At 40.8% G+C, this 19,878-nt stretch overlaps 1 protein-coding gene across 1 annotated transcript; it reads right to left on the reverse strand.

Annotated features, from left to right (window-relative positions):
* Window positions 1–1,292: 1,292 nt before the first annotated feature.
* LOC111883526 (F-box protein AUF2) lies at window positions 1,293–2,658 on the reverse strand. The gene is made up of 2 exons (XM_023879849.3): window positions 1,640–2,658; window positions 1,293–1,498 (listed from the first exon to the last, which is right to left on the reverse strand). Exons 1-2 carry the CDS (start codon window positions 2,632–2,634, stop codon window positions 1,432–1,434), a joined length of 1,062 nt encoding a protein of 353 aa, XP_023735617.2. The 5' UTR covers window positions 2,635–2,658; the 3' UTR covers window positions 1,293–1,431.
* Between the last annotated feature and the right edge of the window lie 17,220 nt (window positions 2,659–19,878).

Consider the following 19,878-nt stretch of genomic DNA (forward strand, 5'->3'; position numbering starts at 1 on the left):
AATCTGGTTCAGCAAGTTTGTTGATGGAAATGGAGTCAGCATATGAGGAACGATACAACCATTGTCACTGTTAGCTCCATAAATATACAAACTTAAATCTTTAAGAACTCTTGCCATTTTGCTTGTAGTATCGCTTGATAACTTTTGTCAATGAAGTTACATGTTCTGCTTTTCAAAAATGGCATTGCCTCAGAGATATAAATGGTAGACAAATTACGTGTTTACTATATAACAGTGCACTTAAAAGACATACTGCAATAAACTGTCGAAAAATGAAATAGTAAATAATCTTTATACAAATGAGTACATATAAATGTCCTTAACCTATGTATCATTTTCATACCAATCTACTAAAAGTTAAGAAATAACAATAATACACTTTTCTTTATTTTAGTTATTATTTAATTTCTAGTTTAGAATATTTTACATATTTTTTGATTTGTTATAATTAGTTGTTTGTTGGCCCCATCAATCAAATAAAATAGATATTAAATCAATCAGCTACACTAACTTAGGACTAAAGAGGCAAGGTAAGATGACCATTTAATAAAAAATTTAACGAAATTCTATTCTACAACATTTTGTTGGGTTAAATGTTTATCAAGGGTATAAACATTTTATGATGGTGTTTTGATATTTTTCCATCTAATAGTGATATGCATTACTTAAATGCCAAAACATGTTGCTATCTTGCTAAGAGTATATATGCTTTAAAATAAACCCTATCTCAATAGTTGTTTTAAAAATCCGTTCTATCTTCTATCAATTAACATTTACCAATCTACCTCAATAGTTGTTGTACGAACTTGCAAAATAACCTAAAAATACAAGTCATACATACAAAATAACATAAATTGTAACGAGTAGCATCTCAATGGTTGTTGCGCGAACTTGCAAAATAACCTAAAAATACAAGTCATGCATACAAAATAACATAAATTGTAATGGTTTTCTTACAAAGTAGTTTTAATAATTAAAAAACAAAACAAAAAATAAAACGTCTTACAGTCGATCACAAATAGGTTAGATAATGCTTTGACGATTTTCTTGCGAACTTCTATTTTTACTAGACAAATTAGTCATCTAACTTTCCATTTGGGGTTCACAACTTATATCATATACATGTAACATTTATGTCCTGTTATTTATAAATGTTCGTTATCGTTTTAATTGCACATATTAGTTTCTTAAATTAAATGATACTAATTAAAATTAAAATGTACTATTATTAACGACTATTGCTTGTCTAACCGGTAAGGTTGCTAACACAAATAAAAATTACTATTATACCCTTCTAACAAAAACAACTTTCAAATGCATATTAATTAATCAAAATCTACAATTTTCAAACTAACATTTATAACAAAGCAGCAAGACTTCATTACATTCGATTAAAAAACCAACAAACAAGTTTTGTGCATCGAAAAGTTTTTATGGCTCTAAAATTCGGAACTGTAACCTAGCATGTTGCCCAGCTTCCTCATTAAGGTTCCACCACCTGCAAAAAGAAAGAACAAAATTAAAAACATAAGGGAACACAAAATGTAATGACAAAAAATACTTCATCTTCTACAAAGTTGGTTTCTTTTAAGGGGTAAATTTCAAACAGAGTGGTGGAAGTTATAAGAACATTGCTTACAGGTTCCGAGTAAGCATCATGCCTTTATGCTTCTTCAAAATCTCCATCATAGCTTCAGTATATGCAGACTCTTCTTTATCTTCAAAACCACCATTTTCACTGCTCATAAGAAACTCATTTCCACCTTCCATATCTTTCATCTCCATTACACAAAAGTATATCCCCTTCATCACATACCCTGAAACTGGCAATTTCAAAAAGGGAATATAACAGTTACGCAATATAGTAGGAACATTTATACGATTGAGCACAGTTTCCGAAGCTGAATGCACCCATTCCTTAACCTCACTGAGTTTTTTCCCACTCAGAGAAAGCCTCCCTCTTCTCTCTAAATCGCTAATGGATACCTCTTCCAACATGGGTAGATCATTAACCAGGTACAACAACATCACATGCAATGCCATGATATCCTGTAGACACTGAAACGAAATAACACGTTTCTTCTTGAACAAATCACCGATTAACTCGAGGCTTTCTTCTTCATCCCCATTGCCATTAACACATAATCCATCCTTATCCCAAATTGAATTCGGCCACAGAAATATAAACGATTCAATTTTTTTCGTGAAATTAACCTTCCATTTGAACAAACGACTATCGACAGCTCTATGACCCGGAGCTAGAAGTTCGATACATAAGGACTTCACTCCTTTAAACTTGATCAAAAACCTATACGCAGATAGAAACGACTCACCGTATAACGACGAAATCATGCGCAGAAACGACCTACTTGGGATGGTGTTCTTATCGGAAATCTTAGGGTTTAAGACTAGAGAAGCGAAGGAAATGGCATCGACTTGAAGTACAATCGAGGAGAAACGTTTGGAAACCAGATAGCAAAAGCAAAGGGTTTTCAAATCGATTAATCTGTTTAATATTAGGAGGATGATTTCGTCTGGTAAACGACTGATTGGAGACGAATCATTTGCATGTCCTTCGCCGGATTTCTCGAGGTTTTTCAATTTTTTGGGACAGAAAATCGACGGTGGGCTCATCGGACATTGTAACACCGAATTCTGATTATCCTCCTGTTAACTTTTATATTGATGATAAAAAAAAAAAATAAAAAAAATAAAAATTAGAATATAATGAGTAATTTCCAAAAATAGTCCATATGGTTTCAAAAAATTGCACAATGGTCCTTCCGTATTAGACGTCATAAAACTAAGATAGTAATTAAGTGTCAATTTATTATTTTATCTTTCTTTTGAATTCGGTAACCATTTATAGGTATTAAATGCAAGGAATATGTACACTAAAGTCCTTATATTTTGGCAAAAATTTCAAAAAAGTTGTATTTTTTTTTAAAAATGAAAAAGCCCAATAAATCGGATAAACTGGACAATTTAGCCCTTATCATCGGGTGACCCTCATTTAGCCGAGGTTACAGGTGATTACGTGGCATCTTAATGGTGACTGTATCGTTAACCTCATTAATTTAGGGTTATTAAAGAAAACCCCTTTTCTCGTCTCCTTATTCCCGACAAATCGATCGATCGATTCTTCTCGTCTCCTTTGGCGATGGATGAAGTATTTGAGTTGGTCACCATCGACATTCAAGTTGATGATTTTATAAAAACCAAAGCAGTTTCAAGATGCAAAATGAATTCCTTAATGTTCTTTGTGAAGATAGTGAAGACGAACTAGTGAAAGGTGAAGGAGAGAATGCTCGAGTGAATGTAGATGATGAGAAAAACATTGAAGAATCTATTGAGGAAGATAGTGATGAAGATGAAATCGTATACTCCATCAATAATCTCAAGGTCAAATGGAATGTGATGAAACCGGTTATTGGAGAAAGGTATGAATCTAGACATAAACTGAAATGTTGTTTAACAAATTATTTCATCTATAAGGGTTATAAAATTCATTTCAAGAAGTGTGATATTGTTAGACTAGTGGTTGTATGTGCTAGTGATCCAGAAAAATGCCCTTTTATGGTTCGTGCTTCATGGATGAATACTTAGAAATCATTCTAGGTGAAAAAAGATGAATAATATGCATACATGTTGTAACATCCCGAAATATCAAGAGTAGAGTTGAAGGGCTAAAAGAGTAAATCGGGAAAGAGCGACTCGGCGAGTCCATGGGTGGACTCGGCGAGTAGAGTCGCGACTGGGTCGCATGTTAAGTAGCCAACTCGGCGAGTCAGTAAGATGGACTCGACGAGTAGGCGCTGAGTTGAGAAAACCCTAATTTTCGGGGTTGAGCCCTATATAAAGAACATTATGTTTCCTCCCCAGCCTCCTTATCATCCCTTGAGTTCCAGAAACCCTAATTTCGTGGAGAAACCCCATTTTTGAGCAATTGGAGCTTGGAGAGGTGGTTGTTGAAAAGATCTTAAAGAAGAAGAGGCTTGGATCAAAGGGCTTTGCAAGGATTCGGGATAATCTTCTCTTGGAGCTTCCTTTTGAGGTATCATTCCATTGTTTGAGCTGCTATTGTCTAGATTCTTCATTTTGGGGGTGTTAGAGATCATATCTTTTGGTGTTTTGGAGTTTAGAGGTTAGATCTGAGGTTGCTACCTCAGATCTGGAATGGAGAAGGGTTGGAATGCCTGAAAGTCCTTGTATTTGAGTGTGTAGTGAAGCTACCATGTCCCAAACCCTAGCCCTAAGGTGTAAAAGGCCTAGATCTCCTTGGGTTCACATAAAGTTTGCCACTTTACGTGATGGATGAGTTGTAGGAGGCTAGATCTATGTTTTGGATCAATTGCATGGCCTGGAGTGCTTCTGTATGGATTCAGACCGGTGGTACTTGGCGAGTCACATGGGTGGACTCGACGAGTTGCTTGAAGATGAGTTGGGACTCGACGAGTTGGAAGAACAACTCGGCGAGTTGGATGAAGATGGCCTGGAACTCGGCGAGTTGTATGAACAACTCCGTGAGTAGGTTGAAGATAGCCTTAGACTCGGCGAGTCTGTTCTTGGACTCGGCGAGTCTTGTCGAAGAGTCCGGATATTTTTCTGGTTGAGTCGAGAATCGGCGAGTCAAGGGATGACTCGGTGAGTTGTGAGCGAGTGGACTCAGAGTTGTTGGACTCGACGAGTCTCGGGGTGACTCGGCGAGTTAGGTCGCGGATTGAGGGAAGTTCTGAGTATGGGGACTCGGCGAGTCATCGGGTTGACTCGGCGAGTAGAGTCAGTCAGGGGTTGACTTTGACCTTGTCTTTGACCAAGGGTTGACCAGTGGTTTCCAGGGGCATTTTGGTAATTGTTGATTATTGTTTTGAGTTCAGTGCATTGGTGGTTGTCTAGTGGTGGAGATCGTATCAGTGATCGGAGCAGCTTGGGCGGACCAGTCATACTGTAGACTCAGAGAGTGGACCAGGTGGACTGAAGGCCCGGTGCGGGCGGACCAATCACACTGTAGACTCGAGGTTTATGGCTAGACTCAGAGGGTGGACTAGGTGGACTGTAGGCCGGTACGGCGGACCAGTCACACAGTAGACCCGAAGTGCATGGCTGTTCTGTGATCGGATATGTTCTGGCATGTTATGCGTGTATGGTATATGTGGTTGGTATTTTGGGGATATCTCACTAAGCTTTCGGGCTTACAGTTGTGGTTTTATGTTTTTTTTTTCAGGTTCTTCAGGAGATCGTGGCAAGGCGAAGGCGTGATCGTACCGCTCCTCATGATTTTGTAGTAATGTGATTCTGGGAACACGTTAAATGTTTTGTATTGAAAACCTTTTTGTAAAGATTTAATGGAACCGAGCTGTTTTTGAAAATTTTAAAATTGGTTTCATTTTTCAGTTGTTACAAGTTGGTATCAGAGCCTTGGTTTGAGTGAATTGGAGGAACATTTGTGTGACTCCAGTCTCAAATCGAGGAGAGATTTCAAAAGAGTATTTAAAATGGTTTTCAAAAGAGTAAGGGAGGACGCGGAGGTACGATCAGCCGGAGCCAGTAAGTAACCCCAAAATACCATGCATGTTATTTGTTTTTGAGCTTTGATAGAACAGCATGCTAGTGATAGGCTAGGGATCTTCAGGATTTCATGATATGTTGCCTGATTTGTGATGCCTGTAGCCTAGGGTTCCTTATGGGAGATTTTCAGTGTTCCTCTAGTGGTGAGGGTTGAGCGTTGTTATGCATGTTTCTCTAGGGTGTTGTGGTAGTACTTTATACAAATATGGGTAGGTGTGGAAGGTAGTATGGGCCCATACTACTGAAAGCACAGGACCCATACGCGTATCAGGGAAACCATGATCTCTAGGGTTGGGTTGAGAGAGTTGGATCCCAGGGTAGTGGGAAGAGTCTGAGATTTTGTGTGGTGTTTTTCAGTATGGAGATTCTGAGGCATGATGAGAGTGGATCCGGATCAGGGTCGGGAGCTGGAGGGAGAGTTCCGGGCGGATCGGTGCCGCCTGAGGTTATCGGTCAGATGAGCACGAGCGAGTTGGATGTGAGGATTCGTGAGATCCTGCGTGATGAGATTGCTGAGTTGTTCCGGGCTGAGTTGCCGGAGTTGTTTAGGTCGATCAAGACCGCCATGGTTGAGTATTTTGATGAGCGCTATGCGGCTCTCGCAAAGACGGCTGCCGCGGCGGCAGGGGGAGGAGCTGGTCGGGGTTTTCAGTATCGGGACTTTGCTAATATGAAGCCTCCCACCTTCGATGGAGTTCAGGACCCAATCGTCGCTATGAGATGGTTATCAGACGTGGAGGGGTGTTTCTTCACGTGTTCATGCCCTGCTGATCAGAGGGTGAGGTGTGCTTTGAACCTGTTGAGGCTCGGGGCGAAGGATTGGTGGAGATTGACCACGAGGTCATATTTAGATGCGCAGAGGGATGCGGTATCATGGGATCAGTTCAGAGAGATGTTCAGCACTCGTTATGTTCCGTAAGTGGAGAGGGAGAGATTGGCTCAGGAGTTCCTTGAGCTGAAGCAGGATTCGGAGTCGGTGACTGAGATCACCAGGATGTTCACTGAGAGGGCGATGTTTTGCCCTGAGTTCGCTTTGGAGCAGGCTCACATGTCCCGATATCTGAGTATGCTCAAGAGGGACATCAGGCAGTTTGTGTCTGCGCAGAGGTGCGAGACCTTGTTGGAGTTGCAGGAGGCCGCCAGGCGGCGTGAGTTAGAGATTGAGTTGCAGTTGCGTGAGCTGAGGCAGGCTCCGGTGCAGTCGCAGCCGGCGCCGAAACGGTCTAAGACCGTTGATGTTAGAGTGGGGGATCTGAGCAACCACACTTGTGGGATGTGTGGGAGGAGTCACACCGGAGTTTGTAGGTCCAGTGGTGCATGCCGCAAGTGCGGAAAGGAGGGGCACTATGCGAGGGATTATAGGCAGTCAACGCCAGTTCGGGATTTGAGGATTTGCTATCATTGTCATCAGGTTGGACATTTGAGGGTCAACTGTCCACAGCTTGCTGCAGGACTGGTGCAGGCTCCAGCACCGGCCGCTTTGAGGATTACAGGTGGAGGTCAGGGTGGAGCGGAGCCCCCAAGGGCTCAGGGTCGTGTTTTTCAGCTTGTAGCAAAAGAGGTCAGGGCAGTGCCGGATGCAGCTGCGGGTATGTTTCTTTCTTGGTATCTTGTTATCTTGTGATTATTGTGGTGTATCGTTTATGTGCTAGTATCTTCATGTGGTTTTCGATGCGGTATTCGTCGTTTTGCGGGTTGTGGTTTGGTTATGGGTTATTGTTTTGGGAATTTTGTTGGTTATCATCCATGAGAGTTATTAGTGGGAACCTGGCATTGGTTGTAGGCCGGGTAGCATCTGCTTTCTGAGGAGTGGTTAGATGCAGATTGAGTTTCTTTCGATTGGGTTAATCGGTGTTGATGTGAGATCTCGTTAAGGTTGTTTATGCTTGTGGGAAGCAGTCCGCGTGTCAGTGTTTTCTTTGTGCAGAGTTGTTCTCGGAGGTCGGCGATGGTGACCGGTGGTTGTTAATCAGTGTTACAAGTGGGGGAGAATTGGAGAATTCTCCGGGAGACCGATAAGTATTTGAGGGTGCTTAGCTGTTGGGATTCAGCAGTGTTCTATCAGCCTAGAGTATAGGCTGATAAGGGTAAGTGTCGGGCATGCGGGGCGGGATACAGACCTAGGGTATTTGATTGTGGAGGGCCTGGGAGCAGGCCGGGATCGAGCATGTGCGATTGAGACAGAGTTCGGAACCCTTAATGGGCTAGAACAGTACGCATAGGAGGCTTTCCAGGAGTGATAGCTCGGAATGATGAATGCTAGTTGAGCGGTTCGGATAGATTGAAGGCCGGTAGGCGTACCAGTCAGGCGAAGGCTCGGAGAACGGTCCAGATTGGCTGAAGGTTCTGAGAGTGGTCCAGATTGGCTGAAGGCCTGGTGAGGCGGTCCAGTCATGCTGAAGACTCTGCAGGTATTGTTGGATCGGTTCGAGGATATGGATTGTGTATGTTGCGGTGTGATTGCATTAGAAGGTCTGGCCCCGGGTAGTGATCTTTATTAGTTGAGATAGAGCATGGGCTTGAGAGTCCCTGCGATGAGAGTCAGAGTATATGTGTTGGATGGATAGCGGGTGCGCTATAAAAGGGTGGTGTAGCGATGGGCGAGCACCGTGGCACTTGTTGGAGTGACAATGTGACCGAGTGGATTCCTTGGTAAAGGAAAAGAGAGAGGTGTGTAACTCCGAGAGGGAGTGCAAGTTCACGGAAGTGAAGGCGGCATATCAGAGTTATGATTAGAGTAATTCGAGTATGGTTATTGAGCAGCGTGTTTGCGGCAGTGGGATAGAAGCTCATCCGGTTTGGGATGTCTGCTGAGGTCGCGGAGGGAATTCCGCAGGTGTAGAGCCAAGAGGCTCGGAAGGGATGCAAGGAGAGAGTCTTGGGCTCTCAGTGTGATTCTGATCAGGGTATTGGGTATGTATTAGTGGTTCATCCTAGGGGATGTTTGAGGATATCATCAGTGTATTGGGTTTTCCCAACCTGAGGGTGCTGGAGCTAGTCCAGCATGTGTATGTGATTGCAAGAGGAGAACTCGTGGGAGTTGCTCTGAGATTGAAGAATGGTTCTTTCCGTCATCATGGAATGGATAGAGTGGGATTCGGATCGGGGATCCGATGGTTCATGGTTTTCTATCCCATATGGGTCGAGTGATTGTTGAGATTTGGAGCAGTGATGCATCATGGGTAATTCTCGGATGTTGAGTGTGATTATCAGAGGTTACAGCCGGTGCCCGGCTCGAGACGGTGGTCAGGACACCGCAAGGAAAGAGAAAGTGAGTTCGAGTTTCGATGGGTATGCCTTGAGGGACCTGGTCCGGTTAAGGCCAGGTGGCGCGTTGTGGGAGTATGTTTGGAGTTGAGTTGCCGTAGGCTTCGAGGACGAAGCCTAATTTAAGTGGGGGAGAATTGTAACATCCCGAAATATCAAGAGTAGAGTTGAAGGGCTAAAAGAGTAAATCGGGAAAGAGCGACTCGGCGAGTCCATGGGTGGACTCGGCGAGTAGAGTCGCGACTTGGTCGCATGTTAAGTAGCCAACTCGGCGAGTCAGTAAGATGGACTCGACGAGTAGGCGCTGAGTGGAGAAAACCCTAATTTTCGGGGTTGAGCCCTATATAAAGAACATTATGTTTCCTCCCTAGCCTCCTTATCATCCATTGAGTTCCAGAAACCCTAATTTCGTGGAGAAACCCCATTGTTGAGCAAATTGGAGCTTGGAGAGGTGGTTGTTGAAAAGATCTTAAAGAAGAAGAGGCTTGGATCAAAGGGCTTTGCAAGGATTCAGGATAATCTTCTCTTGGAGCTTCCTTTTGAGGTATCATTCCATTGTTTGAGCTGCTATTGTCTAGATTCTTCATTTTGGGGGTGTTAGAGTTCATATCTTTTGGTGTTTTGGAGTTTAGAGGTTAGATCTGAGGTTGCTACCTCAGATCTGGAATGGAGAAGGGTTGGAATGCCTGAAAGTCCCTGTATTTGAGTGTGTAGTGAAGCTACCATGTCCCAAACCCTATCCCTAAGGTGTAAAAGGCCTAGATCTCCTTGGGTTCACATAAAGTTTGCCACTTTAGGTGATGGATGAGTTGTAGGAGGCTAGATCTATGTTTTGGATCAATTGCATGGCCTGGAGTGCTTCTGTATGGATTCAGACCGGTGGTACTTGGCGAGTCACATGGGTGGACTCGACGAGTTGCTTGAAGATGAGCTGGGACTCGACGAGTTGGAAGAACAACTCGGCGAGTTGGATGAAGATGGCCTGGAACTCGGCGAATTGTATGAAAAAATCGGCGAGTAGGTTGAAGATAGCCTTAGACTCGGCGAGTCTGTTCTTGGACTCGGCGAGTCTTGTCGAAGAGTCCGGATATTTTTCTGGTTGAGTCGAGAATCGGCGAGTCAAGGGATGACTCGGTGAGTTGTGAGCGAGTGGACTCAGAGTTGTTGGACTCGACGAGTCTCGGGGTGACTCGGCGAGTTAGGTCGCGGATTGAGGGAAGTTCTGAGTATGGGGACTCGGCGAGTCATCGGGTTGACTCGGCGAGTAGAGTCAGTCAGGGGTTGACTTTGACCTTGTCTTTGACCAAGGGTTGACCAGTGGTTTCCAGGGGCATTTTGGTAATTGTTGATTATTGTTTTGAGTTCAGTGCATTGGTGGTTGTCTAGTGGTGGAGATCGTATCAGTGATCGGAGCAGCTTGGGTTATCTGTTCAGTCGGCAGTTTCGAGGTGAGTTATCCTCACTATATCAACAGGGTCTAAGGCACCAAGGCCGGCCCTTATCGGATTGAGATCCGGGTAGTTGTTGTTATGTTGTTGCTGTGATATGTTTGCATCCTGAGAGCTAGGATGGTATATGTTAGAGGCCTGATTGAGATCGGTATCCTGAGAGATAGGGAGGTGCTATGCTAGTGACCTGTTAGGTCGGTATCCTGGTTAGGATGATGATATGTTATGTGATCTGTTTGATCTGTTTGTTGACTGTGAATTTCTATATGATTGTATGTATATGTGCACATGGTTGTTTGGACTGGAGTTGGGTTGAGGCGGGTCCTGCTGTGTGCTGTAGGCCAAGATACCTAGGGCGGACCGGTTGTTCCGAAGGCCCAGCGAGCGATCCGGATAGGCTGTAGGCCCCAAGTGGGCGGACCAGACGTGCCGAAGGCTCGGAGAGTGGACCAGACAGACTGAAGGCCCGGTGTGGGCGGACCAGTCATACTGTAGACTCAGAGAGTGGACCAGGTGGACTAAAGGCCCGGTGCGGGCGGACCAATCACACTGTAGACTCGAGGTTTATGGCTAGACTCAGAGGGTGGACTAGGTGGACTGTAGGCCGGTACGGCGGACCAGTCACACAGTAGACCCGAAGTGCATGGCTGTTCTGTGATCGGATATGTTCTGGCATGTTATGCGTGTATGGTATATGTGGTTGGTATTTTGGGGATATCTCACTAAGCTTTCGGGCTTACAGTTGTGGTTTTATGTTTTTTTTCAGGTTCTTTAGGAGATCGTGGCAAGGCGAAGGCGTGATCGTACCGCTCCTCATGATTTTGTAGTAATGTGATTCTGGGAACACGTTAAATGTTTTGTATTGAAAACCTTTTTGTAAAGATTTAATGGAACCGAGATGTTTTTGAAAAATTTAAAATTGGTTGCATTTTTCGGTTGTTACACATGTGTTAGGAATTTTAGTAGTTCTAGGCTTCTGAATCCAACTTGGTTAGCAAAGCAGTTTGTGAAAAAACTAGTAAGGAAACCAAAGTTAAAATGCAAGGAAATGCAGGCAATAATTCAAAGTAAATTTTGTGACATCCTCATTTTCACGGTCAGAAAAGACCGATTTGTTTATGTTTTGTTTTATAAAATCAGAGTAATCTTTTAAAGAAAACAGTTGTGGAATTTATTCCCAAAACTAAATATGATAAAAATTATCAAAACATTTCTTTAAAGAAATGTATTTTCATTATATAACAAAATCTCGGGATGTCATGTTCAATACATACCAAAAGCATAAACAGAACAAAATAGAACTTACAACAGTTAGTCATAACTACTGGCCTATAATCCAAAATCTCTCGTCAAGTCCCCCAACTTATACTCTTGTGCCATTACCTGTAATGCAAAGAAAACTAAGTGGGTCAGGCTTGGGAGCCTAGTGAGCATATAGGGTTTTCGACCCACAATAATATAATTATTATATTTAACCATCAAACGATCAACTCAATTACCTATCCCATATTATCTTTTTTATTTCTCAAGGTTTTACCCTAAGAATTCAACTATCATTCATTCATTCATTCCTAAGGATTGACCTAAGGAATTGACCCAAAATCCATTGCTACATAAGGCGCATCTACCAACATCATCCTTTAAGCGCCTCTGCCAGGATTACATCATACACTATGAGGCGCGACTGCCAGGTTTATGACATTCTCTTTTGGTGCATCTACCAGTATTATTCTCAAGCGCATCTGCTAGTATTATGACATTTTCTACTTGGTGCATCTGCCAATATCATTCTTAATCATCTTACCTACCTCATCATTTACCTCATCATTTTATCACATACCAACTATCTCATCTATCCATGTTCTACCCAGCATATTAGTAGATATAAATTACATATACAGTTTAACTCAATAAAAAACCATATAAACATTTATTCCACACTTATCTCAAATAAACAACAGTATATAAACACATAGCATGTATTTCATAGCAAATACTTCATATTTATGTGTTACAAGAAAGTAACCACACACTCACACATATAAACAACAATATATATACACATAGCACGTATTTTATAAAATACTTCATATCTATGTGTAAGACGAAAGTGACTATACACTCACTTGATTAGAAGATGATCGGACAACACTACGACTTGTAGAAGTAGTATTCTTCGGTAGATCTGGAAGATCTTCACAAAAACCAGGCTCCTCACGCGCAGCGCTTCGGCTCGGGAATAACGCTCTTCGGGATCCTCGGGGCTTCTGATCTTGTTTCGGAGCTCGAGAATGATACCAGGGCTTCGGGATATGATTGGCACGCAAGTCGAGGCAAAAACTAGAGAGAAGAAAGAGTTTGAGCAAGAGAAAATGGCTGATCTCGGTTTCTATTTATAGGCTATTGGGTCAGGGATTACGCTGGGCGTAATTTTGGAGTACGCTGGGCGTAATCTTCGGATAAGCTTTGGTATGCGTGCCACGATCTTCAAAAATTCATAACTTTCGCATACGAGCTCCGTTTTCGACGTTCTTTATATCCACGCGTAGGTGAGATTATGTTCTACAACTTTCATTTAGACTCCGTTGGCTAATTTTGACTTTATTTTTATTATATTATTTTTAGTAGGCTGGGACAGGAAAACTCCGTTATAAATTCATAACTTCTTCATCCGACGTCCGTTTTCGCCTATCTTTTTATCGTTTCACTACAATTGACGAGATCTTCGATTCTCGTTTAGATTGTTTCGGCTAAAACCGCTCGATCTCAAATCGAGTATTTGGGATGCATACCACTAAGTCGAAACTCAGAAAAATCATAACTTCCTCATACGAAGTCAGATTCGGACGTTCTTTTTATGCACGCTCACGGTTTAACGAACTCTACAACTTTCGTTTAGATCACTAAGGCTAAATATCGCTCTAACGTAAATTCACTTTTTACGTCATTCAGCGTCGTGCCGGTTCTGTCGCGAAACTTCGACAGGTCATAACTTCTTCGTTATAACTCGGATTTCGACGTTCTTTATATGTACGTAATCCTTGTAACATATACTATAACTTAGTTAAGATTATTCATTCTAAATAATCTTCTATCAGAAACTCATTTTTTTGACGCTTATCATCTCTAAATTGACTAGCCCTGATCTACGGGCGTTACAATTATCTCCCCTTTGGATGATTACGTCCCGGAATCATCAACGAAATAGGGCTTGTATAATGAATCCATATGTCATCCTTCCATCCTAAGTAATCACTGTGATGCTCAATCTTGCACCTGCTCTTCGTACTATGTTGGGCTTTCAATCGTAACCTTCGAGTTACAAAATAGGTCCTTATTGAGGACTCCTTCTTCTCAGGATAAATACTTTCCTTTATCTATTGCAACAGACCGATGGTCATGCTCTACTGGCCTCTCATCGCACGATGCGACGCTTAGACTTGGTTTTTTTTTTAAAGTTAAATTCCAGAATGGAATATACCTTCCTTCATATTCTAATGTGATATAATAACATTTTAGCATGTAGCATTTCTAGCTACAAACTTTATGAACAACGAGTGCGATACCAATGATCGCATTAACTTCAATTTCTGACTTACGTCCGATGTTACTTCGAACTAGGTTCTCCGAACCACGTAACATACTCACCGTAGTCGCACTCCAATTGGATATGACCACTAGGGTCGGAACTAGAACCATCTTACTAGTCATTACCAAAACAATGGTAATGACATACTAGAATAAAATCGAATCAATCACCAGCTTCTTGGTAACCTTGTGACTTTCCCTGATCCAAGTGCGAGTCCTGTGCTTCCGGTAGTATATGCATCTACTACCTTTCACACCTACTCATACTCATCCCAAGTATTGTCTCTCAGTCGAACCAAGTCACTATACAAAAATCACACAATCATTTAACATATCAGGTATTAAAACCATAAATATCACATAAATATCAAAACCATGGTTTATATCAAAACTTGAAATGATTACACAAAAAATCAAGTTCACCCTATACTATGCCTCTAATAGGATACATCATAAGCTACTATTTGTACCGCTACTTCATAACTTGATCCTTGGATATATAATCCTCATCCTTGATTTCCCGCATTATGGTATGCTGCGTCGAGGATCATTTGGAATGCTCTTGCCTTTGGTGGCGCATTTTGTTTCATAGATCCTTTCCTTTTTGGGAAGTCTTGCTTGAAGTGCCCCTCTTCATTACACTCGTAACATACCTTTTTGTTGAATATACATTCATCAGCGTAGTGCCCATGCTTCCCACACTTGAAACATGTCACATCCGCGCCACATTTTCCCGAGTGCTTCTTCTTGCACTTATCACACCATCTTGCTTCATCTCCTACCTCTTCGAACTTCTTCGAACTAGACTTCGAGAATTTTATCTTTTTGTCGGACCTTGGGGATCCCTCAAACTTTCTTTTCTCGCCAATTTCGATCTTGTTGGCGGTCCTGCCCTTGATCATTTCTTCAACAGACTTGGCAACCCAAATGGCTGCCTCTAGGGTAAGTGCCTGGCGTACTGGCACAGTGTACTCCCATGGTAGTCCCTTTGCATACCTATCTATTTTTGCCAGCTCGTCTGGGACAATGCGTAGAGAAAATTCCATTTTATCTGTGAAGGCATTAGTGTATTCATCAATGGACATGTTGTCCTTCTTTAAAATTCAGGAATTTGTTTTTTAGCTCTAACAGATCTTGGGCCGAGCAGAAATTTCGTTTGAATTGCACCAAAAATTCTACCCAAGTCAGTTGTAGTGGCTCGTTGGGGCTTATGGTCTTTCCCAGAGTGTTCCACCAGCGAACAACGCCACCTCTGAACTGACGCACTGCATATGTGGTTTGTAGCTTGCCCTTGCAACCACAAGTTATGAAAGCTAGCTCCATCTCCGAGATCCAATCCATGACTCCGATCGGATCCTCCTTTCCAGTGAAGGTCGATGGTTTGCAAGTCAAAAAGTCTTTATACTTGCATCCAAGGCGATCATTTCCTCCATCGTGATGATTCTGTCTAACAATCGGTGGGTTAGCTTGACCAATCACCCCACTGAATTTACCTCCTTCTGACTGCCCTCCATTCACTTCGGGCTCTTCAATTGGTAATGACAGTTCTTCATGATTTTGTTGAAGCAGACGTCTAGTTTCTTCCATCTGACGATCCAACATCGTCTAAATAATTAATTGTACACCAGCCATCGTCACTGGCTCAGGTGTAGCAGCTACAACAGGTATTTGCTCGATTACAAGTGGTCGATTCCTGTTTTCGTTCGCGTTTCCAACTCCGCTTCTTGTTCTTGCCATTCTTGATCTATACACCGAATAAGGTAAATTTAGATCCTCAATCACGATAGAAATCAAATCGTCCTTATCACTCCGAAACGTTTATATGCTAGTTCTAATACCGTCATTATACGCTTAGAATCCTAAACACATAAGGTTTCCAGATCCGGTTGGCAACAAACCATAGATCCGAAGAATTAATATCACATATGGCAACATATAACATTTAGCACATAAAAGAATTTTAGGCAACTTTCCTAAAATAAACCAATGCTCGTGTCTAAAATATAACAGACACACATCTCATAATCTTCACTTAACATTCTAAGTTTAAGTCTAGAAATTCTACAATTTCCTAGTTCGCTTAAACTAATGCTCTGATACCAACTGTGACATCCCCATTTTCACGGCCAAAAAAGACCGTTTGTTTATGCTTTGTTTTATAAAATCAGAGTAATCTTTTAAAGAAAATAGTTGCGGAATTTGTTCCCAAAACAAAATATGATAAAAATTATCAAAGCATTTCTTTAAAGAAATGTATTTTCATTATATAACAAATCTCGGGTTGTCATGTTCATTACAGATCAAAAGCATAAACAGAACAAAATAGACCTTATAACAGTTAGTCATAACTACTGGCCTATAATCCAAAATCTCTCGTCAAGTCCACCAACTTATACTCTTGTGCCATTACCTGTAATGCAAAGAAAACTGAGTGGGTCAGGCTTGGGAGCCTGGTGAGCATATAGGGTTTTCGACCCACAATAATATAATTATTATATTCAACCATCAAACAATCAACCCAATTACCTATCCCCCATTATCTTCTTTATTTCTCAAGGTTTTACCCTAAGAATTCAACTATCATTCATTCATTCATTCCTAAGGATTGACCTAAGGAATTGACCCAAAATCCATTGCTACATAAGGCGCATCTACCAACATCATCCTTTAAGCGCCTCTGCCAGGATTACGTCATACACTATGAGGCGCGACTGCCAGGTTTATGACATTCTCTTTTGGTGCATCTACCAATATTATTCTCAAGCGCATCTGCTAGTATTATGACATTTTCTACTTGGTGCATCTGCCAATATCATTCTTAATCATCTTACCTACCTCATCATTTTATCACATACCAACTATCTCATCTACCCATGTTCTACCCAGCATATTAGTAGATATAAATTACATATACAATTTAACTCATTTAAAAACCATATAAAACATTTATTCCACACTTATCTCAAATAAACAACAGTATATAAACACATAGCATGTATTTCATAGCAAATACTTCATATTTATGTGTTACAAGAAAGTAACCACACACTCACACATATAAACAACAATATATATACACATAGCACGTATTTTACAAAATACTTCATATCTATGTGTAAGACAAAAGTGACTATACACTCACTTGATTAGAAGATGATCGGACAACACTATGACTTGTAGAAGTAGTATTCTTCGGTAGATCTGGAAGATCTTCACAAAAACCGGGCTCCTCGCGGGTAGAGCTTTGACTCGGGAATAACGCTCTTCGGGATCCTCGGGGCTTCGGATCTTGCTTCGGGGCTCGAGAATGATACCGGGGCTTCGGGATATGATTGGCATGCAAATCGAGACCAAAACTAGAGAGAAGAAAGAGTTTGAACAAGAGAAAATGGCTGATCTCGGTTTCTATTTATAGGCTGTTGGGTCTGGGATTACGCTGGGTGTAATTTTGGAGTACGCTGGGCGTAATCTTCGGATAAGCTTTGGTATGCGTGCCACGATCTTCAAAAATTCATAACTTTCGCATACGAGGTCCGTTTTCGACGTTCTTTATATCCACGCGTAGGTGAGTTTATGTTCTACATATTTCATTTAGACTCCGTTGGCTAATTTTGACTTTATTTTTATTATATTATTTTTAGTAGGCCGGGACAGGAAAACTCCGTTATAAATTCATAACTTCTTCATCCGACGTCCGTTTTCGCCTATCTTTTTATCGTTTCACTACAATTGACGAGATCTTCGATTCTCGTTTAGATTGTTTCGGCTAAAAACCGCTTGATCTCAAATCGAGTATTTGGGCTGCATACCGCTAAGTTGAAACTCAGAAAAATCATAACTTCCTCATACGAAGTCAAATTCGGACGTTCTTTTTATGCACGCTCACGGTTTAACGAACTCTATAACTTTCGTTTAGATCACTAAGGCTAAATATCGCTCTAACGTAAATTCACTTTTTACGTCATTCAGCGTCTGTGCCGGTTCTGTCGTGAAACTTCGACATGTCATAACTTCTTCGTTATAACTCGGATTTCGACGTTCTTTATATGTACGGAATCCTTATAACATATACTATAACTTAGTTAAGATTATTCATTCTAAATAATCTTCTATCAGAAACTCATTTTTTTGACGCTTATCATCTCTAAATTGACTAGCCCTGATCTACGGGTGTTATAAATTTCATTACAAGGTATCATGGTCAAACTGTTTATAGATCAAGGTGTAGGTTACTATCCTTAATTGATGGCAAATTGGGTGACCATTATGCAAGAGTGTGGGATTATGGACATGAACTGATGAGGTCCAATCCAGGTACCACAGTTAGGATTTCTGTTAATATTAACCCTGATCAGACTATAACTTTTCATAGAATATATGTGTGCTTTAAAGCAATCAAATATGGGTGGGAGATAGGATGTTGTAGGGTTATAGGGTTGGGTGTTTTTTGAAGGGACAATGCAAAGGTGAGCTACTAATGCAATAGGTAGAGATGAAAACAATCAAATTTACCCTATAAGATGGGCTATTGTGGAGGTTAAAAACAAGGTTAATTGGAAATGGTTCTTGGAACTAGTTAGTTGTGACAACTGGAAAATTTCGTGTTAAGCAAGATTTAAAGTGTATCTATGTATGAGTACAACTACAATGTAACCTTGTTGCAATAAAACATTGAAAGCCAAAAGGGCATTGTTTGTATAAGTATATATATATATATATATATATATATATATATATATGTATATATACATACTTTGAAAATCATACTCGTAATAAACACTTAAGTCAAGCCAAGTCAATTAGTTAGGATTTAATGCATGAGTTATGTCATGCCTTTGAGATTTTGGTTTTGGGGACCCAAGAACATGAGATTTCGGTGGTGGTGGGCCAAGATCACATGCCTAGGCCGAAATCACCTCTATGCCGAAAACACCCAAGATCCAAACCACTAGGACCGAAAACACCAATTGTGGAGGGATTAGGACCAAAATCACATGGGGTACAAGGTGATTTCGGTCATGCCTTGGCCGAAATCACCAATTTGATCCTTCCTAAGGTGATTTCGGTGGGAATAAAGAGATAAGAAATTTACTTTATGACTTAATGCTTCACCCTGTTCCAATGCAAAACAATATCCAACATATATCAACGCAATTAACCAACAGCTAACCAAGAAAATATCCCATCAATTTGTTTTCCTTATCTTTTGGAAGAGATCACCTCCACAAACCCCACCATTTCCAGTTTACTTTCCAATACTCCATTTTCTCTCAAGAAAAATCTAGTCCAAGCTTCTAAGTTCAAAAATCTCGAAGTTTATCCTTGGAGTTTTGGCAAGTCCTTCTTGGTTATCTAGTGCTATTACACACTTTTACATTAGTTTCATTTTATTTACACACATTATTGTGTGTTAAAACTCTTAGGATAAGATCACTTCCAAGGAATTTAATCAACTACATTCAAGTGTTTAGGCATGGAAATCTTCACGTCATCTCTTCAAACAAACCACAAATCCACTCAATGTGACTTAATACCCACACATTTTTGAGATTTTCCCATGTTTTAGTGGGGGGGGGGGGGGGGGGGGAATACAAGTCAAAATTTGTTTATCATACAAATACTTGCATGTTTCATCTTTATGGTAAAGTATAAGCCGTTATTTGCATTAGATATGGTTATCACTATCTTTTATACAACTATTTGTGATATATTAGTTTTGAAATGCAAAACTAACAAAAACAAAGTATGATCTACGTTATAAAAATCATGAGAAAAATGATGATTTGAAAAACTACAAGGTTTTTGGAAGCTTTTTACAAAAATATAGCATTTCCAACATAAAGGAGTACATTCTACTTAATAAACCATTTTGTGGGTTACAACCCAAAAATATAAATGTTTTGACCATACATTTTTGACACTAGACAAGATAACTACTATGTATTTATATAAAAGATTATATAGATAGTCCCAACAAACAAACACGATAAACTATAATTGGTATAGT

This window comes from Lactuca sativa, chromosome 3 (assembly GCF_002870075.4).
Source record: "Lactuca sativa cultivar Salinas chromosome 3, Lsat_Salinas_v11, whole genome shotgun sequence".
NCBI classification, from domain to species: domain Eukaryota; kingdom Viridiplantae; phylum Streptophyta; class Magnoliopsida; order Asterales; family Asteraceae; genus Lactuca; species Lactuca sativa.